This window comes from Spea bombifrons, chromosome 1 (genome assembly GCF_027358695.1).
Source record: "Spea bombifrons isolate aSpeBom1 chromosome 1, aSpeBom1.2.pri, whole genome shotgun sequence".
Lineage (NCBI taxonomy): Eukaryota > Metazoa > Chordata > Amphibia > Anura > Pelobatidae > Spea > Spea bombifrons.
The window spans coordinates 138,476,343-138,503,193 of record NC_071087.1 but is presented as its reverse complement, the minus strand read 5'-3'; the positions used below and the strand labels follow the sequence as shown (position 1 = coordinate 138,503,193).

At 37.7% G+C, this 26,851-nt stretch overlaps 1 protein-coding gene across 2 annotated transcripts in view; it reads right to left on the bottom strand.

The window, feature by feature from the left end:
* The window catches only part of MCTP1 (multiple C2 and transmembrane domain containing 1), a 236,695-nt gene that overhangs the window by 76,752 nt on the left and 133,092 nt on the right, over positions 1-26,851 (bottom strand). For both annotated transcript variants that reach the window (XM_053474807.1, XM_053474815.1), the window contains exons 12-16: positions 24,311-24,413; positions 16,665-16,767; positions 16,198-16,299; positions 15,737-15,811; positions 9,211-9,330 (exon numbers count right to left, since the gene is read on the bottom strand). In XM_053474807.1, coding sequence (XP_053330782.1) covers positions 9,211-9,330; positions 15,737-15,811; positions 16,198-16,299; positions 16,665-16,767; positions 24,311-24,413 — 503 coding nt within the window. The remainder of the gene's footprint in view (positions 1-9,210; positions 9,331-15,736; positions 15,812-16,197; positions 16,300-16,664; positions 16,768-24,310; positions 24,414-26,851) is intronic.

Sequence of the window (26,851 nt, the reverse complement as noted above, 5' to 3'; positions counted from 1 at the left end):
ACTTTGACACTTTTATTAGCAAAAATTCCCCGGGCTAACAACGGTGCGTAAGGGAAGTGTTAATTAAGAGAGGAGCAAATATTAAAAATGCCTACTTACAAATTCTTCAATCATCCTAACAAGGTGTACTACAGTTAAGGCAGTCAAATGTATTCCTCACTGGCCTAAGAAAGTCAAAAACAATATAATGTCCCAATGTTTGATTGCAAAAATAAATTATATAGTGTGTTATTTTATTCAGCCAAGTTGTTGAGCGCTCTTATTAAATTAGGCCGACAATGACTACTATAAATGTAATTGGCATGCTGTAAAACACCAACCACTCCTGCGTTTAGAAAGTATGATAAGAAATCAGAGTTTGCACCAAACAAAATAAGTTGCCAGCACCGGAAATGCAAGAAAAATAAATAAATTATATATACACTACAGTTCAAAAGTTTGGGGTCATAAAGCTGTTATCATGGAGAACAAGGTCATTTCTAGCTGCAAAAGATGATCAATTAGCCTTTTAAACGTATAAATGGATTAGCAGACCACAAGATGCCATTGGGCTTTCTCATTGGGAATGATAAAGGGCCTCTGTACACCTATGATGATAGTACAGCTGTTTCCAGCCATAGTAATTTACAACGTTAACAACACCAAAACTGTATTTACATTTCTGATCCAGTTCAGGGATTCTATTTATGATCCATTTCATGTTATTTTATTGGGAAAAAATTGGTTTTCTTTCAAAAACAAGGACATTTCTATGTGACCCCTTTTGAACGGTTGTTTATGTAAATATCTAGCCAATAGTGTAATAATGGAATAGTCTACCTTTGGACAGATAGCTAGCCATATTTGATTTAGAAATAACTTGCATATTTCTTAAAAAAGTCTGTTGACCCATTGTTAATATTTTTGCACGTTCTCGGTTTAAAAAACATTTTTAGTTTCAACTAATTATAGTTTACTGTTTAATTACACTGCTGTGAACATTGACATTTTTTTTGCCTAAATTAAAATATGAATTTTTGTCCTTGCTGCATTGTAGCTTTTACAGTGCTATTTAAAGAGCGCTTTTTTTAAATGATTAAAAATAATCATCAGTAACAGAAATCAATGTTCATTTTTTGTGGTTGATGCAGCATCTGAATGCAAGACAGTAAGGTAAGAAAGATCTGTCTGTTAGAGGTGTTTGTATAAAACATTACGCAGGTCCCCCCATCACTACGATAGTTAATCACTAAACTTGGAGTTTTGGGTCCTAAAACCTTAAGTCAGATAAGTGTCAAGTGTACTCACATTAAGTGGTTATCATACCCGCATAATCATTGGGATCACCCAGTTGGGGAGATCCTTTGATCCCCTCTGACTGGCTCAAGCAGCTGTAAAATCAATGGAGATCTGTGCTGCTGTAGTATAGACCACATAGTCACCTTGTGATGCTCTGTAGTTACTAGGTGGTTCTTTCTGTAGGGCAGGTTGGTGGCCGCAAATGATCCCATCCACTTCCAACAATGGCTCTGCCCACTTCCAGGGTAAGCCACAAACTGTCTCTTGCCATATAACACTAACACAGGTGCCCCAATTTGGACACCTTGGGGGATGTGGGTATACACTTTCGACAGCTTCCATTGTTTTAAAAAGGTGAGTACCCATTGACTTCAATAAAGATTCAGTGGAGCTACTAATGTTTTTTGCATTGACTGTGTTGAGATGCCCAAAAATGAGAGGCCTTGGGAATCCTGGACTCAGAGTTGGCCTGAAATTATCATAATGTTTACCTTAAGTGACAATACTTACCATTCCATTATCAACACTTGGATTCGCCTAGCCACTAAGAAATGTAACACCAACTTCTACACACTGTACAATGCCACACTACCCCCACCCACCCTCTGCTTGGAGAATGCTTGGAGAATGTTGACAATTAATGCTGGATAAGAGTTGCTCCCTAAGCTTAAAGGTGACTCCAGATATGGGCCACCTTATTTAAAATGTCCAGGAGGGGCTAAAACATCTGTCTAGAGTTGTGGGTTTCTTCGTTCGGAGGCAATTTGCCTTATATTTCAGTTCTAGATTGTCCTTTTGGGAAAGAATAGTCTAATACGCTGCTGGAGATTCTACTTCTTTAAGAGCAAAGTTAAAGCGTTAGACTCTCCGAAGCGACGATTCAGCATAGGGCAAGTTATTTAAGCTTTGTGTATTCTCAGCTAAACCAGTATCACCCTCTTTGTACACATTCTTTAGCCTTCCTTAGAAAGTTCACCTGTAGCAATGTATAACTGCGGGCAAGGCATTATTGTAAAAACTTACTGGGCTCTTTCCTTGTGGAGCTTCTTATGACCTGACCTTAATAAGTGAGAGAAGCTCCTGTCTTCTGTTAAGTCTGCTTGCTGATATGAGGTATCAAGTAGCACCTGTCTTTGTAACCAGTGTGTATTAATAAGTGTAAATCATTACATACATTGTGAATAATAAGCAAAAGCAATGGGGTAAAAAAATATGGTCTTTTTTGAAGCAGCTAGAAATAATGTCGAGTTTCTGACAGCTAAATATCAGTAGATAATGAACCAGTTACCATAAACATAGAATGTTATAGATGGTAGCATTTTATTATTTTATTAAAACTTTCCATTTAAGGTACAATGACCAATACATAGAGAAAGAAGCATTGATAAGCAAATGACGTGGTCACGTGTTATATATTTTTTTTTAAAGATGCTGTTCCGATTAGACTAATCAATAACTGCATCAGTATATTAAGCATATGAACACAAGAAGATCTTTCATTAAAAAAAAAAATCACATAAAATAACAAAAAGTTTAAAAAGCGTCTTTGTTCTTTTTCTATCGCAACAACCTATTAATGGCTGGTTTTATGTCACATGATAATATTAATTATGTGTCCCTGTAAAAAATTATAGCTATTCCAGGCTAAATTTTACTTGAATAAATCATTTCTTAAACAATAATTGACCAGTACTAGGAATGATATTACCAAGTCTGTGTTTAGTTGCAAAAGTGTTAAATGCAGCAGAGTTTGTAGAACCCCAGCTTTAATGCACTGTTGATATATATTTTATTATTATATTTTTTACCAATATTTTATTGGTAACATATAAAGAAATACAGAACCTAGCATTACATCAATACATGTCATTTAAGAGGTAGTTTAGTATTTGTTATTTTTCTATTTTTTTTTTATAAATTAAACTTATAATAATATAAAATAAATCTCAGTAAATGTAAGGTATTTTAACTCTGCTCATCCCCCCTTACAGCAATTGCCCTTAATCTTATGGTTGGAGTAAGAAGCTGTGGTGTATGGAGCCCTCTAGTGATTCTGGTGATGGCAATAATTGCACACTTCTTCATATTGATTTCTGCCTCGCTCCAGGCATTTAGCTATGAACGAGTCACTCAAAAATAATAATTTCTCAGTCAATCAAGGGATCACACAAGACATATGTAAGTGCATATATAATGTCATTAGTCTTCAGATATAACCATTCAGGAAAATATGCTATATGCTCAATGATCCTAAAGAGCTGATCACCTTATTCAGAGAGTGTTTCTCTGCGAGTTAAAGGAAAATGCTCATTAACATATAAATAAGGAACAGACTGGCAAAAAAATGGCCTTCAGGTGCTTCATATTAAGAAAACAAAAAACATTACTTCTTATTTATATATTAGGTTTGCCATGATTTTCAAATAGGATTGTAATATCATACCCTAATTTACTTTGTGCTACATCAATCTGGATATAATCCACTTTAATTATTCCATTCATAAGTGGAATGTTACATTGATGAATGAAAACAATGGCAAAATTAACGCTGTCAGTCTTTTAGACTCGATGCATTTTAAATATACTCCCAGGCTCCTTTCAGATTATTTTATTGCAGCCACTTAGAAGAGATAATCCAATTCTCCTTAGTGTTTAACATAAGAACACATTTTATTTAAACATTAATTAATTCATAATCTTCTTCTTCATAAGTAACATACCGTAATACCATTTTTTAAAATACTAATAACGATAAAAATGAAAGTATCTCAACATAGTAGCTCATCAAACATGGTAAGCAAATGGTTTCCTTATGGAAACCTTGACTTGCCAGGACTAAAATATATTCCTCTTGAAGAAGGAATTTCAGCTACAACTTGCAAGTAGCATGCTCTCAAGTATGGTCAACGTGACTGATGTTTGAGCGTTATGGTTATTTTGTTACTAGAATGACATAGTTGGAGCCTCAGCTACCAGCAGATCACTCCGTTTGGACGATGGATTGGCTTCACTTCAAAGTGATAACTTTCACTAGGCAAGAGAAGCAGCTACCCGAGGTGCAACAAGGCGAGGGGCACACTTGAGCCACCTGGCAGAAATACCACATGCTTCTCTTAACATCTTGAAGCCGAGGTGACATCAGCACCAGGCACAACCTCTGACTTTGCCCCAGGGATAAAAGGTTTAAAGGATATTTTGCACATAGGTAAACACAACGTTTAACATTTCTATAGCCAAGCTGCAAAGTTAGCCAAATAGTAGTCTTACTGGACTGATACAATCCACTATTTCATTACACAAGAGTTCATCTTGCCTTTGAGGCTAAATGGTTTTGAATACTTTTAGCCACCCATTTAAAATGGAAAGGGTGGCTTCTAATTCATTTCAGATGCTTTGAGTTCTTCACGTTTGTTTGGAAATAAATATACAATAAGCTGAATTAGTATAAAACATTCGTTTTCATTTCTTCATTTCATTCTTTCTGTATTAAAGTAATTTTAAGCCTAATTTTGATTACGTTCTTAAGAAACAGAATGGTCATTAACATTCCTATTCCATTCCACAAGCACCATACAGGTGAAGAGGTCATACAGCGGTTGTTGGAAATTAGACTATATGACCTATTTAAGGTCAAAAATGACTAATATATGTATTCCCTGAGAGATGGGCAAATCGAAGGAAAGCACCTATCATCATGCAAATTATACATCTGTTGGATGACAGTTCAACATTCTAACAGCAGGAAATGAAAACCACTTCTGCTTCTGTGGCCCCAGTGACACCACCACAAGGCATTATCTTTTTGCGTAAATCCACTAAAGTAGATCTGTTGCTATTCCCAGATCTTGTATTTTATCATTCTATATGCTAAATAAATCCATGTAATGCAGTTAACAGAATAAAATGTGTATAATACTCCTTATGTGTATACCATGGGGAAAGTATAATTTCTTGTTCTCAGGATCTTCGTGGTTCCCTCCATCACCTCAATCATGCTGATTGTTGTTGATTGGTTCGGGCATGGAGAAGGAGGCAACTTCGGGGCAAGAAATGAATCAACTAATGGTTGCCACAGGCTTCTACCCTTTTCAGCTTTTACAATGCTAACGTTTAAGCTCTTCACAAGAATGAGTGGACCTTCCAGAATGTGGAAAGTATAGAACTACACTCAGGTGCATGAATGTACATATATTCAGATTCATAAAATTCACAAATATATATGTTCTTGTTTCAAAAAAGATTGTAAAAAAATATATGCATATTTTAACCCTTCGAGTGCTGGAATGGTGTATTACTAGTGTTCTGCTTGCCTTTTCGGCTACTTGAGAGGACCAATCTCTCCTCCAGCTTCTGAACATGGACCAAGTTGTCACAACACAGAAAGTAAAAAAAAAAAAAATCAAAGTTGTTTCTAGATTTCCTTAATAAAGGGGGGAAATGCCAGCCAAGTCTCTAATTGTCATAGGGATAGCAATGGTGCTTTATAAGAGCAATTTAGGAATATCAAAGTTAGTTAGATTAGTCTCCACCTTTCATATTTCATGTTCAATGTTCCTCTAAGTAAAAAACCTTTCCTCATTCGGTTACGAGCTCTACGTAAAAGGCAAGGGCACAGTTTTTTTGATAATGCACATCTTAAACTTTTCATTAAACAACCACATTTAAATTCTACCTTTTTGTGCACTCTGACATTTTTGTCTGGCATTTTCATTAATTTTGCGACATACATAAATGTAGCTGAAATGTTAACTGATCAATACTTTGTCTCTCTCATGTAGCACTAGAGCACCGTTCCCAAAGGAACACACAGCAGTACAGAAATTAAATGTGTAAAATATCAAATGTTAATGTTAAACACAGCAGCACTTATAGCGACTGAAAAGGCTAAAACAATTCAAAATGGACAGATGGTACCACAAATTATCTACAATCACTTTTAAAGATTAAAGTTTGTCCTGTAGAATAATTCACTGACGCACGCTTAAGTGTGTCCTTTTACTGATGGCTGGTTGTCCAATTATTTTTTGCACTCGTTACAGTGAGAAATGAAAGCAATGAAGAAAAGGGAAAAGAGCAAAGAAATGAGGGACACCACATTTCGTCTAATTTTACATTTGTTGATATCTACAGTAGTCTGCGTGACATATAAAGAAAAAAGGTAATACATATATATTTTTTAGATGAAGGGCAATTGCCAAGTCCCCCATAGCACCCGCTAAAACATACCGACCCTTTACATGGGCACCGGTATGGAATATGTATGCTACATTACCATAGCCTGTTGGGAACATATGTTATAGGGGTCCATCCTAAACTGGGCATTTTGGTCAAAATCAGGAGACCACAACTCTGCCCATGGGTAGCTGGATAATAAAATCTGACACCAGGGTTTGATCGGTGTATATCTAATAGGCTAGGTGGTGCTTGCACAGGGCAAGGACGAGTTTTACGAATGACTTCTAATATTCAGGCAAAAAGTATAGTTAAAAGGATACCATTTATTGGCTAACTGAGGGTTTAATTGCAAGCTTTCGAGACCAAGTTGTTAGGTCCCTTCCTCAGGCATTAAACCCTAGGGAAGGGACCTAACAACTTGGTCCCGAAAGTTCGCAATTAAACTCTCAGCCAATAAATGGTATCATTTTAACTATACTTTTCTCCTGTTTTCTCAACGGCTAACACGGTACAAAACCTTTTTAATATTCAGGCAAGAAAGCAAATGACATTGGCCCTTATGAAGAATTTAAGTGTGAATACAGAGAAGGCTGATGTATTTTTGCCTTAATTATTACTGATTTATAGCGTATCATTCCACAGCACTGTACAATGGGTAAAAAGGGGCGTAGCAAGTGGTGCACACTTAATTTCGATTTACCAAAACAAAAGATGAGGAGGGCACTGTTCAAAGGAGCCTACAATCTAATATCCTGGCAAGATGGCAAATCATGATGTTGACGAAAAAAGGGAATAAGAAGGGACTGGCAAATTTCTGCCTTAAGAGGACGCTTTCAAAGGACGCATACTACTAGATTTTAGTGAGTATCTCCCAGCCTACAAAAATAAAATCCTTTGCCTTATTTTTGTTTTACGGTTTTGTATTATTTAACGTCACGTGGGTTGATGAGAAAAAAAAAGCACAAATCCAACAGCAGCGAACATTTTAGGGTTAAACAAGGGTTAACCTCCAGAGGGTCCTAATCACTTGCTTAGCACTGTATAGCCCCGTCTACAGACAAAGGTGAATTGCGCATACTCACTGCACCGTTGCAATGCATAAAATATATCACATAAATTATACACTCCATTTTCTCATTAAAACTAAGTCTCGTAGATTTTTTTCGGTGCATTCCCAGAGATGACCTTTACCTGCTGCCAGTGAGGACCTGGCATAAGGTATATTATACGCATATGGCACCGGTGCTCAATTTCTTCAAATTAATTATGATTCTAACAATGTTCCAAGTGAAGGGAAGCCCCATCAGGCATATAGAGATTAAACTTCATTTTTTCAAATACCAAACCAAACCATATTACCTTAAAATGTCCTTGCAAACTAGAGAGATGACATACATTAAAGCAACAGTCACCTCCTAAATACAGAAAATAAAAAGAGCCATTTGGCAGTCTGTTCTCTTTTTCAATTATTCATACAAACGATAGATTAAATGTGAAGTATGTAATACTCGATTAAATAAGGACGCTGATTTATGCTACATTTTAACAAACTGTTTAAACTTTTCCTTTTTCCTTTTAGGGCTTTGCAACTTTTTAGGGCAATAAAAATGGCTTCTGTAATTTCATTTGACCTTAAGAAATGACATCTATAAAAATTTCAACTTCATAACACATATATCATGGAATGCCTACCAAATATCCCCTCTTCTAAACAGTAATAATGTGGGTTTTTACTGTGCTTATCATAATACATAAATGTAAAGAATAGGAAGATCATATGGCTGCTTCTGGAGCATCTTAAAGGGAAATGGCTCTAACAATCACAGGGCAACCCTTTTTTCCATTTACCTGTCTAAATAGCATACTGAAACTGTAAAATAAAAGAACGCCATGTTGTGCATATGTATTAGATACCCTCAAAGGGTCTGTTTCCACATGCGTTACATGGGGGGTATGAAACCTTTACAGAATATACAGAAACATAGAATTGACAGAAGATAAGAACCATTCAGTCCATCAAGTTTGAGTCTTAATAGCAGGGAAAAATGGTCAAATTGCAATCAATCGTTGGTCTCTTCTTACATTCAGGTTAGCTATGTGACTATCCCATGCGCGTATATAAATGTATTGACCTCTACCACATACGCTGGGAGGTTGTTAGACTTATCCACTACCCTCTTAGTAAAGTAATACATGGAGTTTACTTCTAGTATAGTATGCAAAGTGCAGTGAAGGAACACTAGAAATGCAGTTATATGGAGAAGACTTATGCTGGCATGTTTTGGGATTTGTAGCTCAACAATACATCAGGTAGCAGTCTATAGATGCTGGCCCATATATTTATAGCCAACTTCTAACCAGATTTAGGAACATATAGGGTCATTTTTTGAGTCTTTATCCAAATAGGTATTATAACAAGCATTGTCTGCATAGTTTGACATATATATTGAATTTATATGATATAATGTAAGAAAGTTGTGTGCATTGTATAGGATTGACTTTGGCGAACACATCCAGTATATCACCAATGTCAAACCTACACAATGCATGCAACTATGCTAATGTTACAGCTAATGTTCATTAAATAACCCTAACAATGATAGTGGTACTGTGGCTCTTTTCAAACCGCTTTGAAAGTGCCGGGGCACTCATTAATTGCAGTGCACCGAGCGCAGTAGATGACATTTATAGATTATTTTCCTTTTAAGCCACTGAACGGATGAGATAATTATGTAAGACAGTAGACGATTATCATACCAAGAAAGCAGCAAGACTTCTTTGGGGTGATTCCCAATCAAAGCAGCTGTTAATGTAGTAGGCTGCATTGATGAGCACCATGACACTCCGTTTCATGCGGATAAAGTTCCTCAGCAGCAACTGTAAGAGAGATAAAACAATCGTATCAGGACAATTAAGCCTTAGAGTGACCTCGGAGGTTGACAATTACCTTTGGACCATCATGCTTATAAGATATGCTTCAAAGGACAAGTCTGAAGAAGTTCATCACATGGATCAGTTTAAATGAACACTGTAAGTACGGCTCAAATAGCTCACTGTACAAACTGCGACTGTGGCTGAACTGCTAATAACATAATTAGGCAAAGTTAAGTCTGGGAACTTGTTCATTATTGTTGTTAGAAAAAAAAGTGATGTTGGGATATCGATGCACCAAAAACTTTATTTTGGACAACCTATTATGCCATAAGATAGTTTTAAGTTGATAAGTAAGCTGTTCAGATGGATGGATGTGAGCCACCTAGATTAGGGTGGCCTTGGTTCATCACTTTAGGATGATGAACCAAGGATGTCACAGAAAACACTATAAGCACAATATCTGTAGAAGACCTTTGAGAACAACAAAGTACTTTTACACATTTTTATGGAATTTGTTAAAATCAGGAGAAATCTGTTGATGAACTAAATGTTTTACGTATTTAATCTCACTTTTGTAATAGCCTGGTTGAGTTAAGCCAATTTAGAAGTAAGTAAGTAAATTTTAAATAAAGAAAGGTATGAGAGCAGAGTATTTGGAGTAATATTTTATAAGAATATTGGTTGAAAAGACATTGGGTTTGTTAAGATATTGCATTCAATGTTAAGCCCCCCCCATGTTCATCCTGTAAGATTTCAGCCATTTATAACAAAAATAACATTACAATCAGAAATGTAGCTGAATTGCAGCTGTTTGCCAATACATTTTCTAGCAGCTAAGCCGTTTGTCCCATACATCAATCAAAAAACGTGAACATGGTAGTGTGATCTGTGCCATCTACAATGAATGCTTTAATAAGTTAACATGATACATAAAAACATTTTGCTAATGATAACATTTCCAGAACCACAAAAAAAATTAACCTATATTACTGAAAGATAAATGGAGATAATACAAGTCTTTGGCACAAGCAATTACCTTTTTCCCCCTAACCTCCAGAGGCAATTTATGTGCAGTTTAGCATTCATATACATGCAATGTGGGGATGATGTGAATTGTAGTTAACAAACCGCCTGAGGATTTTAGATTTGCACATATCATACAGTATATATATATAAGCATTTTTAGTGCATCAGATAAGTGTAAAATCAATTCATGCCTAAAATTATATGAGGTAACTGACACCATTTTGTTATTCAGTCATTATAAATTCTTAAGCTTAATTCAGCTCCGTTTCAGATTCTTGGGTCTCCTTGGCATAGGAGGGTTTTGTAACAAATTGATTTGCAAAGAGATGATTGTCCATCACGCGCTCAGCAGGTGAGAACCACGGAGCACCTTGCTTCAGGCATATGTGTAAAGTTGCCTCCTTCTACCCAGACAGCTCTCGTAATTGCCAAGGTTCAAGGGCAAAAGTGAGATATGACAGTTCTGGGACAAATTCTGCTTTAACTCATTTCACTCCAGAGAGCCAGGTCACAATTGTGCCAAATAATACTTAGAAGGTCTATTGATTCTATTTGACAGTTACTTTGTCATTCTTATTTTAACAACTCTATTCAAATTTGGATAGCATAGTTTTTTTACTTTAACTATTTTTATAGTTATGTAGAATGGAAGCTGAGTCTCTCAACAGAATAAGTAGACGTTAACACAGTAAGGGAATTTAAAGATGCCTGGGATAGGCATATGGCTATACTGAATTTAATACTGGAAGGGATCAATTAATAGGTAGATTAGATGGGTCGAATGGGTTCTGAGTGTCCGTCAGATTCCATGTTTCTATGTTCAGGATACAGCAATCAACCACTAATCACAATGCAGTGATAACTCTTGGTCTGGTAAATGTGGTAGGGCCGGACTGGTGGCCCTGGTACTTTAAGGCCAACAGCTGCCTGATGACGCAAGTGTGATGGCTGTAAATGCGCAGTCACACATTATGTTTTTATGCTCACCTAGCATAAACATACACTGGCTGCATGCTCCAACACTCGATCTGGTGCTGCACGCCACCGGCCCACTGGGCATTTGCCCAATGTTCAAGATGGACAGTCTGGTCCTGGTGACAGTAACTATCCAGTAACATATACACTTGTTCTTCCTTTACCGATGTGCCCTTATTTCTGCGTAGCTGCTGAGCTACAAAAGTCAAGCTACACAACACAAGCCAATGCAGCAAATGTTTTAAGCCGAGAGCAGCCAGGTAAATAGCCAAGCAACATCCCATACTAAAAGCTGTTTGGAGCTTGGATAGACTTGAGCAGGAAAAAAACTATGTTTACTTAACTTATCCATTAAATAATAATTTGGCAATACTGCCCCTTTAAATGTCTGCAGTGTAAAGGTGGTTAGGAAAAAAAGACAAAGCATTTCTAATAAACAAACAAAAAAACAAATTGAAAATCTAAAACTGTGAGCATTCATAAGCTACATTTCCCAATATTATTTCCCTTTCAATGGCACTAAATATACCACTGATTTAAACAGCTCCTTAAAGGAAATTTCAATCTGCTCTCTTTTCCCATGCAAACAATTGAAATATGATTTAGTTCCGAAAATCTAATAAAGTGCAACTTGGAGTTCTATTACACGCTCTGCAAATAATTATGACAAGAAGAGTGTGTCTTATAATGTTTTTAATGTCAAGCACAAACGCATTTATAATTAATATATTAGCAATATCTTTGTGTTGCAAATCTTATTAATGCTGATGAACATGCAGGGAAAACAGTTTGGGATGTGGCTGCATGCTGAGCAAATAACGCAGCACAAAAGCAAGTAGGGTAAGAACGTGACATACTCGCAATGTTCCTATAAAAGCGTAGCGATGATATACTGAAAAGCAAATGCACATTAAGCTCATTATTAGACTCTATAGAAAAGTACTTTCCACTGAAAGAAATCTCGTGAAGTTTCTTTGCCTAAATAAATCTACCTTGGTGCCTACATCTAATAGCTTAAGGAGCCTAGCAACTTAAGATGTGTCTGTATGTGCAGAGGAAGAGAGAGAGGCAGTCCATTACAATCTATGGGAGGATTGATATTCAAGTATATTTATCTCAGCAATTTAATCTATCTCAATATATGCAGTACAATAGATTTTTCCAAAAAATAACCAATATTTTTTAAAAGTTATTTGGTTTTTGGTGTTAATCCTGGAAATAATTTAATACCAGCCTCATATTTCATGGCGCCATTCGGTGGGCACACTGCACGTGTCAGTTTAGATTAGATTAGGGAGAAACCTTTCATTTTAAAGTATATTTGAAATAAGAAACAAAAGAAAACACATAGTTCCTAATATGACTGTGGCTCATGACTGGGACCAACTGAGAGAGCTCCGGTATAGTTTGTGTAGTATGATTTTAACAAAGCTATTTAACCCCTTAATGACAAAGCCCGTACATGTACGGGCTCAAAATGCATTGTTTTCAATGGGTTTAGGGACCGCCCATTGTTCTTAAGGGGTTAAAACAGAGAAATGACTTTTACAGTGTGTAATAAACATTGCAAAAACAGGGAGACTGAGGGGGACGTGTGAGCTGTATGGATTATCAGTGGATAGTGTTGGAGGAGCTATGTGTGCAATCTTTGTCCCAAACAGCTTGCCTATACCCCAAACAGGTTGTCAGTGCTATCTTTGCAGCCAAACAGCCTGCCTGTGCCAACTTTGCAACCAAACAGCATATATGTGCCAGCAATATTTCACAAATTGGCAGATTCACAAATTGCCAGATATGACGTTTTATCTGGTGCAAGGCTGATTGGCATATGCGTAGTGGTAGTTATTATATGTGTCAATCTTTTTTGATCCTGCTGCTTCACTGACAGCCACACTTATAATTAGACGGTCTCAGGACCAGACCCAAGGAAGGTGGCCAACCAAGAGATCTCTCTTTGTCCCGGTAGGTCAGTCCAGCCCCTGAACCTCATACTTGCACAAGGGACCAGTGATTTCTATGCCTCTAATACCAGAAAGCAAAGGCATGGATGCATAACATCATTACCAAAGTCCTCTTTAGTTATAATGGGACATTGGGAAATGCTTCACTAGTGCCCCCAGCTTGGTTGTACTTGTTGCCACTGATGGCAGTGCATTTGCTCACCCACAGGTAGAGACCTCTTCTCTAGATTCCTCACATTCTGTGAAACTGAATATACCTCCACCTGGTGCACTCCTGGTGGATGCTGAGTGACAGCTGCCGTGGACCCAAAGGTAATCCTAGGACATCATCAATGCATTACCTTGACCCTTAGTGAATAGGCATATTCTCAAAGTGGCATGATTTGAAACTGTTTCCTTCAAGTTCTACTCTTATTTAATACCATCCAAGACTAGACAGGACTGGCTCTCTTTGGTCCTGTAAACAAGTGACTATTAAAGGGTTAAAATATGGAGAATGTTTCAACATATATCCACCAACTTCAAAGCCATATTATGGAGGAGCATATGATAGTCAAGGGACCCTCTTTTGCAACCTTACCAATACCAAAATATATGTGAGTGTAATGAAGCACATTTGTGTTTTAAACCCCTGTGCAAAGGGGTTAAATCTCCAAACACAAGTGTAATTTTACAAATGCAAGCTAGACTAGGAATACAATTTCAGGTGAGTTGTGAGTTATAGTATAGATTTTAAGATAATCAAAATTGGCGTGACCAGTGTAAATTGAACATTTTTATTTCATCTTTAAATTAGTTTATCTGTAATATCTGTAATAAAGTGAATTTAAGGTAAAAATACATTTCAGTCCTAGCTCTACACTTCAAATGTGGAGTATGATGCACAACCCATTGCCATTGAAAATGTTAAATATTTGAATGACCTCTGGCCACTAACCCAGTATGTGCAGCATCGTTCACACAGCAGGCTTTGCATTGTCACATCATCTTGGTTATTCCAATGAAGTACTTCCCAGGAGAATATTTGTCCTTATGACAATCTCCAACCCCCCAAGCATCAGATGTTTCTATATAACTCTGTTATTTACACAGGGTGAGATAAGAATAATTTAAATTATGATTGAGGTGCAATGTCATGATGATGTCCAGAAGACATTTCCCCCCGAGGATAGTTCTATATGGTCTTATTGTTATGTTTGTTTTCTGCAAATAGACAAAAACTCGGACCTACTATTCACATATAAGATATATAATATTATGCAAAAGTTTTAGGCACATGTAAAACAATGCAGACAATGCAGACATTTCAAGGCAGACAGAGGTTTCCAGAAGTTATTTCCAAGTTCTTTTGAAAAAGCACAAAAAAGGCAATGTTGAGGACTAGAGACGCAGTGGTCAGCTGAGGAAACTTAGTGCAGCAGATAAAGGACACATCATGCTTACTTCCGGTTAGGGTTAGATGTGGTCTTCATGGAAGACTTTCAGCCAAAAAGCCATGCCTATGAAACGGTAACAACGCTATTCCCAAAAACAGGAAATGGGGTGCAGAAAAATGGCAGCAGGTGCTCTGGACTGATGAGTAAAAATTGGAAATATTTAGCTGTAGCAGAAGGCAGTTTGTTCACCGAAGGGCTGAAGAGCAGTACAAGAATAAGTGTTTGCAGGCAACAGTGAAGCATGGTGGAGGTTCCTTACATTTCTGCAGTTGGGGATTTGTTCAGAATTAATGGTCTCCTCAATGCTGAGAGTACAAGTAGATACTTTTCCATCTTGCAATACCATCAGAGAAGCATCCGATTAGCCCCACATTTATTCTACAGCATGACATGATATCAAACATACAGCCAAAGTCATTAATGACTCTCTTCCGCATTAAGAAGAGCAAAAAGTCCTGGAAGTGATGGTATGGCCTCCACAGAGCCAAGATTTCAACATCATCGAGTCTGTCTGCTATTAGATGAAGAGAGGGAAGCCACTCAGCCTGCTTAAATCCACAGAAGAACTGTGGTTAGTTCTACAGGATGTTTGGAACAAACTGCCTGCCGAGTTCCTTAAAAAAAAACCTCTATGCAAGTGTAACTAAAAGAATGGTGGTCACACCAAATAGTGATTTGATTTAGATATTTCTTCTGTTCAATCACTTTGCATTTTGTTCATTGTTAAAAAGAGACTAGCAACATGCCTTACTTTACAGCCTTTTTTTAACTAAAACTTTTGCGCAATAATGTATAAGCGCATGACCAATATCAGTAAGATTAGGAGACTTTATGTGCACGATGAATTATCATTACCTATAAAGTCTACTATAACTCTGGTCTTTTTAAGGAAGTCCAGTAATATTTGTGTCACTGGTTCAAGATCATAAATTAGCCCTTCTTCGGCCATGAACTGGCTATAAAATATTTCTACATTCTACATACTAATAACATAAAAATTGGGTGTTTTACCTGTTTCGAAAGTCTGGGATCTTCCTCGATATACTTTTGCTCTTTTGGAACAAGTGTCCCCAAGCTGGCTCTCACCTGCACATAGAAAGATACATACAGTTTATTGTGCAAATCATTAAGGATTTTCACATCTTTCTTATTTTTTTTTGTAATCTCTGACTGATTGGGATCCCTGATTGGAGATTCACAAAAGCAAAGAGGGTAAGGGACATTAATGTGCAATTCAGCAGAATCCAAGCTTGAATACTTAATAAGATGTGTGCCATCAGCTTCAACAACAGCTGCATAGTAATGTGCAGGAAGGGTGCGCCATGCTGTGGCAGAATTCTATTCTCCACTTTACAGCGAGTTTTAAATAAAATCAGGAATGACAGACATACTTTATAGATCCCAAACAAAAAGCATTGAAGAAATCGAGCTCTTTAGCTGTAAGAAAAAAAAAAGCCAAAGTTAAGACTTACAGCATTAAACATCACATCTATTTCAAGATAGATGACCCCCTTTGTTGGCCCTGTCAGCTGCTTGTTTTTCAAGACGTAGGCTTTCTGTTCACCATTTTGAATCTGTGGGAAGAAAGACATGACAGCCGTCTGTCTCATGGTCTCCAATGAATACACTCCCCCCCGGTAACCTTTGACCCCCAGCTGCTGAAACTGACAGGGAGCCCAAAACAGCAGTGGCAATTCTGACAAGTACCTGTTCATTACTAGCACTAAGCCTGTCAGGAAAAATTAACTATCGCGGGAATCAACATGGCCATGGACTGCGGGTGCTAAAAAAAATAAATAAAAAATATTTATTTACTTTTGAGTGTGGGTTTTATTATTGCATATTTCAGCTGAAACTTGACAGGCTTGGAATTGAGATATAGCTTCAGCCTCAGCTTAAAAGAAACGCATTGAGATGCACGGCAAGAAATGAAACTTACACTCAGCAAAGGTATCGCAACTCTGCCCAGAAAGTCTGCGCTCCGATCCCTGTCTTCATCGTATACGGTCACTTCCAGGACCGAATGGATGTCTTTGATGTTACTTCATTATGAGGTAGAAGAGAGAAAGAAAAGTATTTAGCAATGCAATTATACTGTAAATTCTCATGCATATGGACCATATATATAAGACCATATGGACATTATACACAAGTAAAAGAATGTGAATTAGTCATGCATATTACAGCATATTGGCAAACTCAAGGCTCTTGTTTAACCACAACTCCCAGCATGCTCAGTCACACAAAGGACCAGCAAATAGATCTCAAACCTTGCTTTAGGAAATATAACACAAATACTACTTAATGTATAGACTTAATATTATATATTACATACTAAATGGAATACTTAATGGCCAAAACTCATTTAAGGACATTATTATGGGAAAACAGTTTTGCAGATGAGTAATAGTCTTTTTTTGCCTAATGGAGCCAATGGGAAGACCCTAGAAGTCCATCAGCCCCAATTTTTCTGTCACACATATTCCAATTAACACGACCAAGGCTGACAGCATAGATTCCTGGGCCAGTTCCCAGTTTCAGTTCTTAACCTGCCTTCACCCATGGGTCAATAGGGTTTATTCACTTAACTTTAAGTTGTAAATGAGTTGAGGTGAGATGAAAGATATCATATTAACAATGCATCATGTGTGCGCAACCATGTTGAGTTTCTTCATCATGATAAGCTGCCTATCAAAATACATAATTAAAGAATTGAGCTGAAGGTCTTCCCTTCCCAGGAGTTCCCATTAGATTGAGTTCTCATTATAATCAGGGAAGGGTGCAATAGATTCTCCAAGTGCTTGGGGCCACTGATGCACAACATTATAGAAACACACTCCTGTGCAACCAGTAGTCACCCTGGTAAGCCAGTCGAGCCCCAATCCCAATAGGCACAGGGGGCCACAGGTGGGCTCTATGCCTCCATGATAGTGTGTTATCCATTTAATATAAATTCCCCATCCCACAGGGAACAGCATGAGGAGTGAGCGGGGAGGCATATGTGTCCCAACTGGTGGATTTAATGGTTACATAGATGTTCAGCGGCATAACTCAGCAGTGGGTGGAAAACATTTTCGCAATGTATCGAAAAGTTATATAGTGTATGATGTATCATTCTCCTGCAACATTTACTGCTTGAATCTATGTCTACGTATTTGTTTATGTTCCCTAAATGATGTAATACTTTCACTCAACATAGGCTGCATACCAAACCTGCAAACAGATACTGTGAATAATGCTTTGAGTGTTTTGGATAGTTCCCAATGTTATATCTTTTGTATACCATCAAATGTCAACTGTAAGTTGTAAGCACTGATATGTGGTTTAACTTAATACTAAGGTTCCCTGGCAAGTAGAAAATGTAGGTTTATGTAAGTAACATTTTATAAATCTTTACAGACTGTACTAAGTCAAGCCTGTGAGGTTTATTCTTTTCCAAAGCACATACAGCATGAATTAAAACCTGTCCACTCGAATCATTAAGTAAAGTCAACTGTTTTAATAGACATTTAAAAGTGTAGTTCCCCTGTCTCGGCTGTCTGAAATATTGGCAGGCACAAGGATCGCTTTCACACATCTGACGAGTAAGCCCTCTATTTCCTAACAACAGGCTTGAGACTTCACTGCCACTTTAAGTGCTTCAAATCATACCCTTTACACACTACACTAGCATACATAAACCAGCAGAGAAACGTAGCTCTGTTTACACAGCCTTTGAAAGCTAAGTGGATATGTTAGGAAAAAATAAAGTGCGTGGAATTCAGTTAATAAAACATTATTGCTAAATTCTGCATTATACTTCACCTGTATCAATCAAAGCAAGTAACATTCAAAGATGCTGTTTTTCCTAAAGTGCCAATTGTTACTGGCATTCGAGGAGTGACATTGCTTCAGTGTCATTGAGGACTATTACTAAACATCCTCTTAAAATCAAATAACTAAATGAATATAGGTCACTTCAAATCACTTTGCATCTGGAATGAAAATTCATATATCTTAGCAGGTGACAGTACAGCCCAGTTGTTGGGTGATTTGTCACATCTGTCTGAGCTTCATATCTGTGTAGGTAGGGAGCAGTAATAAAAGCTGCTCTTTTTGTCCTCCATCCCCACTCATTATTACTAATCTGCTTGGTAAACTTTTTTATGGTCAGTAGTGACATATCTCCCAACCATCCTGTTTTCTCAAGGACAGTTCCAATATTCAGACAGTGTTCTGCTTTTGTGGGCAGTGGGGATCATGGGCCAGATGGGAAGATCATCTGATTTCCCATGACCACCCGAGGCAGCTGTAAAATCAGTGGAAGTCCATGCTGTTGCCACGTGGCCACAAGACTCTGAAGCTGAGTGCTGAGGTTCCTCATCAGGTAAGGTAGGAAATCAGTCAATCCTCCTTGCCTCCAGACCCACTGATCCCTGCCTCCAGCTCTGCTCCACCCCAACAAAGATGTCCCGAGTTTGAGCGCCTGAAATGTTGAAGGTATGAGTAATGATAAGGTTTAACCTCTTTGGGGTCCTCCCCACAAACAAAAAAGTACTAAATTATTAACTAAAATGAAAATGTTCGTGTTTGGTTAATTTTGACCATTGACTTATCAGTGACGTAGCCTGGCCTAGGCCAACTAGGTCTAAGCTTGGGCGGCAATCAACCTGCTGCAAAACTAGGGGCAGGACGCCCCTTGGGTGATCTGGCCCCCAGGTGTGCTGCTGCTTAATTAGATGGTTGAAGGTGAGATATCTGAGCGGGCACAGCCTCTTTAGACTGTATTAAAAGGTGCTCTACACCTTTAAGAAGTCTGAAGATGGCGGCTAGGGGGCTGCCCTGGGTCTGGCCTGGGGCAGTACCAAAGGTAAATACATCACTGATTGAATTGTCCTATCCATGCTCATGAATAAGTATCTGTGAACTAACATCTCAGTTGTTGCGTCTTGTGTTTGGAGCTCTTTAACTCTTCAACCATCGTCCAAAAAATTGACATCTTACTCTTTGACGCTTAAGTCAAAGGCACCAATAGACCTTTTTATACAGTTAGTATCATTGAAATAAATGTCCCCGTGCTGTGAAAAAGTGTGTTTGGTTCTTTACGGCTCTTACATAAAATTGTTAAAGGCAAACAGGACACAATTTTGGTCTCTATTAGAGAAAAGCAGAAAATAAAATCAGTTTTTATTAGATCATTTTTAAATTACTCTTTTTGTATTTTCTTTATCGCTACAAAAATATATAAATGATTTCAGACCGTTAAGTAGGAGAATAGAAAGGGGAACTGATTATTCGTATAATTGCTGCGGTGACTAAACAAATGTCTGTTTGTTTTTCGCTAATTTTGTTGTATAAAATGTTTTCTACCTTGTAATAGCTGGTGTTTTAATGTGGTACTAGCGAGATGAAGCACTGGAGTGATACGTTTCTGCAGACCTAATTTGTGACTATATCCTGCGTGCACATAAAAGATGACAATGGGTCTTATTTTCTAAAAGATTTCCCCTATTCAATGCCCAGACAAGATGCTTTTGAAAGCAGTGCCGTAGGTGACACAGTTCAGCTGAAGTAACAGTGGCGACGGATTTTCTCTTTGTTTGTTTCAAGTTCATTATTAGGGCTTCTTCAGAGGGAAAGAAAAAGCTGAGTTTAGATCTATTGTTTTGGAGATTTTTTTTCCCTTCAGAAATGACACATTTTAAGAAGCGGCAGATAGCTAAACCCGCAGGTGGCTTTTGAAAGTGAGAATGTACTTAATTTCACTATTTAGGTTGGAACATAGATTGGAGCTTAGTATCCACTAAGTGTCTGTCTTTTCAATAGCATGTAGCAGCTTTAGTGTTCTCTAATAGATCATGGTTATATTATCCCTTTTAGTCTGATATACAACCATTAAAATAATATCTGTATGTAAGGCTTTAACTCTCTCACAACCAAAACTTTTGTATCTGCTACTTTCTTGCGATTCCTATGAAGCTAACATGAAGCTGACATTTAATAAACATAAATTCAGTTTGTTGCTAGTAAGACTTTTATTTTATTTATTTTTTTGTTTTTTTGTTTTGAAGAATGGATATTAACCCCTTCAATCCCAGGGGTTTTTGGTACCTCAAAGCCTGGAGCAATTTTGCCATTTTTGCGGTATGTCGGTTTAGCGATGATTCTCTTTTCCTGTGAATAGTGTACCCATGTAAACTATATATTGTTTTTTTCAAGGAGAGATAGAGCTTTCTTTTGATGCCATAGTTAGATGATTAGCTGAAAATTTAGAATGAGACATTTAGTAAAAACTAGCGACGATTAGAAAAAAAACCTATTTTTGTTTTACATTTTCCCTCTGAATCCTCACAAAATTAGGTAAAGTGATGGAAAATCCCCTCCAAGTTTATCAATTCAGGTGTCTTGATTTCAGGAATACCTAATTTATATAGATTTTCCAGACTTTCCCAGCACCAGGGAGCATACTATAAGGTGTACAATTTTGTATAATTTTTATGACTATGGCTTAACGGGTTTGGGGTTTGTGAACAGGGGCAGGAGGGTTATACTGGCTAGATGTTATGCTAGGGCAATGGGAAGTAAAGTTTTTTTAATAATTTTTTTATTATCTTTTTTTATATATATTTTTTTTAATTTTTTATTTTAATTTTTTCACATTTTCTTTGAATTTTTTATATATTTTTTTACACAGAAATGGTTAGAGGTCCTCCTGTGATGCCAGTGATGTCACAATGACATCACAGCTCACATTATAATTTTTTTTTAGTATTATTTATATTATTATTTTAATGATTTTTTTAATATTATTTTTTAAATGAATTAACATTTTTTTTCCAGCTTTTCTGTTTCAGGATGGGAGGGGGAGTGAGAGACATGGTTTCTCACTCCCCTCCCCGCGATCCCCCTGCACCGATCACACTCTGAGATCGCAGCGTCTCTGTGTCTCATCGGAGGGAATGCCCAACCGCGCGTTTGAAACTGTGATCGGGCAGTTTGCAATGTAACAGCTTACCGGCTTTCATGCCGGAAGCTGTTACAGGAGATCGGACAGTAGAAAGCCGGCAAGGCCGGCTTCTGCTGTCAGTAGCGAGTCCAGTGATCTCCAGTGATGTGTCCCTGACGCGGCACGAAGGGCTGGACGTACCGGGACGTCCATAGGGGTTTCTTAATAGGCGTTTTTTGGACGTCCCGGTACGTCTATAGGGGATTGAAGGGGTTAAAGTAGACAGAGTTAATGTTGTAAAGGAAGAATGCTTTCAAAAATAGACATGTTAAAAGTTTATATTTATCATTTAACAAAATGCAAAGTGAGTAAACAGAAGATGAATCTAAAGTAAATCTGTATTTGGTGTGACTACCCTTTGCCTTCAAAACAGCATCAATTCTTCTACGTACACCTGCACACAGTTTTTAAGGAACTCGGCAGGTAGGTTGATCCAGTTCTTCTATGGATGTTGCTTCATATAATCCCAGACAGACTTAATGACGCTGAGATCAGGGCTTTGTGGGGCCCATACAATCAGTTCCAACACTTTTCTTTCTTCTTCTTCCAGCACTGTTCTTCTTTACAGTCAAGATCGTTCTTAGTTACTTTGGCTGTATGTTTGGGATCAACCAAATCCCCAAGTCCATTTCCAGAAACACAAGGAACCTCCACCATGCTTCACTGTTGCTTGCAAACACTCATTCTTGCATCTCTCTCCAGCCCTTCAGTAAACAAACTGCCTTCTGCTACAGCCAAATATTTAAAATTTTGACTCATCAGCCCAGAGCACTTTCTGCCATTTTTCTGCACCCCAGTTTCTGTGTTTTCATGAATAGTTGAGATGTTTGGCCTTGTTTCCACGTTGGAGTCATGGCTTTTTGCTGCAAGTCTTCCATGAAAACCATTTATCATCAGACTTCTCCAGACAATAGATGAGTGTACCAGTTCCCACTATTTTTTGTCAATGCTTGGCTGATAGCACTGCTGGACATCTTCCGACCATGATGGGAAGTAAGCATGATGTGTCTTTCATCTTCTGCCCTAAGTCACCTTGGCCGACCACTGCATCTACCGTCCTCAATATTACCTGATTTTTTTTTTTCTATAGCAGTAAAACTACTTGTCCGAAATACGTGGGCCCACATTCACTCACTCTCATTCTCATTCACTCTCTCTCATTCTCTCTAAATGTTTCCCTACCTTCTCTCCTGACTGCTTCCACCTCTTTATCTTCTGTCTTTTATCTTCTCCCTTCTTTTTTCTCTTCTATCTTCAATCTGCTATCTTTAATCTTTTAATTTGAACTCAGGTCAATATGGTAGCACTTTCAGTGACGTCCTTTCCCCCAATTGGAGGATTACTGGGCTCGCCGTCATATTCCTATATGCCTACAAATCATTGACTTTTTGCAAGTATACCTAAAAGAATTGATGCTATGATAAGGACTAGAGGTGCCCTAGCAATCCATATGAACTGCCCTTAACTTCAACAAAGTGCTGACTTTTCAGAAGGGTTCACTGATTTTAAAACTAGGCTTCTTTCAGTGACAGCCAGATGAAGGTTCTATTTGAAATAACAGTGTCAAAGCCAGTCTTAACGTGCTAAGGCACATTTGGAATTTTCCAGGCCAGTTACTGGTGTCCATCTGCACTTTCTGTTCTTGCAGGAGTTATCACAGAAACAAGCAGGAAGCAAGGGTTAAGTGGAAACTCCAACAAGAAAGAATTTCCACTTTTTAGCCAACTCTACTAAGGACTTAAGTGAGCAAGTTGGAACCTAAGCACACAGAACACAGAACACAGACCAACATTTTGTTTTAGAATATCAGACCCACCTCTACCACTTCTGATAGAGAGAGATTCCATGTATTAAACACTCTTTTGGTCATGTAATACTGGCTGATGTTATCTCTAAGCCGTATACCCACTAGTATTACAGCATAACCTCTTGTTCCCAGATTTTGCCTCTTTAAAACAGTAACAAGTTGGTACAGAATCTTTTAAATATATATAGGGATTATATAATTTTGTAATTGCTTACAGATTTTTTTTTTTGCTAACACAGTTACATAGCTACATAGTTCATAAGGTTGAAAAAAGACCTAAGTCCATTAAGTTCAACCCTTCTACCTAACCTTCCTATTCTTGATCCAAAAGATCAACATACCTTCCAACATTTCAGGTGACTAAATTTGGACATCCGTGTTGGGGTGGGTGGTCATGGCCAGATTCTGGAGTGGGTGCTGGAACAGCATAGACCTCCAACGATTTCACAGCTACCTGGGATGGTCAGGAGAGATTGGAGGATCTCCCCAACCAAACCCATGCTGCTCACTGCCCGTAAAGGTAGTGCAGCTACCTGGGATAATGCCTGAAAATCAGGACTGTCTTGTGAAAATCAGGACTGCTTAGGATGTATTCTGTATACTGACAAACTGAAACAGCAGTACTAGTTTTTTTTTTAACTTAATTAAAAGTAGTTTCAAACACATTCATTTAGGGGGCTCCCTTGAGTGTTCCTTTAACAAAACATTTAAACCTGATGTTGCTGTAGAAATGAGTTGGGTTTTTCATTTTAATAAATACTTTATTATCATCTTCTATCCATCAGAGACTTACAATGTAAATACTTTGTTCCACTCAGGATTAAGGTTCTTGTATACTGTGTGAGTCATCAGTCTGTCATTGTTCAGCTCAACTACACAAAATGGGTCACTTTTACCTGTAAAGACAAAAAAAAGAAATATGACAAAGTTGTCAGGACTGGAATTTTAGAGAGAATTAATAATTTAGACCAATCCATAACAGTGGTACACAAAGAATACGAACGAGAATAGAACAAACATAGATCTAGATCCCTCTAACAATTTGGTTCCTGAATTGTAATGTACTAGCAAATGTCCTTTTGCTCCTGGATGTGCTGCCAACCTGTGAATTTGTGTGTTCAAAAGACCATTTAAAACATTTATTTTCTTATAAAAGATTTCTGCAGGTGGTGAGAGAAGATGTGGAGAACTTCAGATCCAGTAAGGTATACTCCTCTGGAGATTTTCATATACACAGCAAACCCATGAAACAGGAGAGAGTCCTTACTCTCATGCCCCTGCTGAGTGTAGAATATCCCTAGGTTTTCACTAAAATGTCTAAAGGCCACTTCAGCTCTTCTCACTGTGGAAAATTGCTGGGGTTGTTCAGAAGGGCACTCCACTTTTCTGTCTCAAGTCAACATTGATCAATTGTCAACAGTTCACGAAAACCCTTGTGCTCCTTTGCAGATGTCAAATTTGATGAACCTTATCTTTCGTTCTACTTGTACATCTCCACAAGTTTCCTCTGAGCAATGCCCTGAGATTTGCTTCTTCTAAGCTCATGGTCAGCAAATCCACCCTTTCGTTTGACATAGGCAGGCATTTTATGAAATGCACAACATTCCTGCCTTGCCTGTAAAGCACACAGATATTATTTTCTTTTTCTTTTATTTTATTAACTGCAGATATATTAGAGGAAAGCTTTAACACATTCCATCACACTTCTCATTTAGGTTCTGCCGGTGTGATGCCATCATCTAAAGAAGCATAGATAATGCAAGTTTTAATACACATGTAAAAGAATGAGTGTACTTAACTAAGTACAAAGGGCACAAAAAATGTAGTTCCAGCACAAATGCCCATGGTTTTGCGCAAAGTAACCAACTTTTTAGTTATAACAAACTACTATAATTTTCCGCCCCCAACAAAACAGCACCTTGTCGAAGCATCAATTATTAAAAAGTAAAGATGGAAGTGTCCTGTCTATAGTTAAATCTTTTTTTGGGTTGTTTGAAATAGTAGGCTTTGACAATAATAGCTACTTCTTTTCTCTTTCCGTGCAGTTTACCATCTGTTGATTGGTACAAAAGAACCGTGTCATGCTGGGTTTATTGACTCCTCGATGGGTAATTTAAAAGTAAAGTGCAGTATTGCTTTGTATATCTGTAGGGGTGCATTGCTGTGGAACCAACACATTAATGCCAAATCAGAGAAGTAAATCATGCCCTCATGGCCTAGGAAAACTGCTAGCCTGCTGCATGCAATTTGACATTAGTAGCTACGCGGCATGAGTGCTGTCGTTCCACTCAACGCAAGGGATATGAGAGTTATTGAAATCTGCAACTTGGCTCCATTAAGATAATATCAAACACACTATGCAATTGTATTTTGTCAGTTGTTCAATATGTTACTGATGCAATTTGCGAAGCACGTTGGGATGTGCAATCGATTACACATCTCTGTTTGCCGAAGCTTTGAACCCTTTGATTTGTTGTAAAAGGGGAAGCCGGTTAAATGAAACCGTTTTATAAGATGGTGACTGCAGGGGGTGACCGCGAATAAAATAAAATCTAATATTAAATTGGAAATCTGTGTAGTCGCTAAGCCCATACTCATTTATTTTGTTTACGAAAAGTCATTTGTTTTCCAGAGTCATTAAACCTGGTGTTAACTCTCCTAGTACAGCGGGTCCCGTGAAGGGATGTTATTGTGATGCGCAGATCTGAATCGGCAGAGAAGGAGTCTTTGCGGTTTTCGGCACGGGGTGCATGATAGGTTTGTAACACTAGACAGCGGTTTCAAGAAATCCAACTGCAGACTCTTATCTTCATACAAGATTCTGAAGTAGATTTTATAAATGATAGATTAAAAGGTGCTGCAACTCACAAGGGTTATCTGTGTGTTTGTAGCATCATGCAGCTAAGCCATAGTGTTATATTATATAGAGAACTCAGAGGTCTTAAATATTGTACCCTTTACATCCTGCCCATTGTATGCCAAAGCCCCCAATATAAAGTTGTTTTCATTTTTAACATATATATATATATATATATATATATATATATATATATATATATACACCATTAGTCTTTGTTTCAAATAAGTAACTATAGTACTCTGAATAAAACAATATATGGACACGCCAGCCATCACATGCACTTTAATGCATATGATTAGAGATTTACAGGGTGTGCCCTTTGTAAATGCTTGGGTAGCATTCTTTACTATCCCCTTATGCATTCACCCCTTTGCCCACCTATTTTCCATGCAGGAAATATGTTTTGCCAATGCGATATTTATTTTTTTCAACACTAACGCTCATACTTGTGATATAGATAAGAACATATTTTAC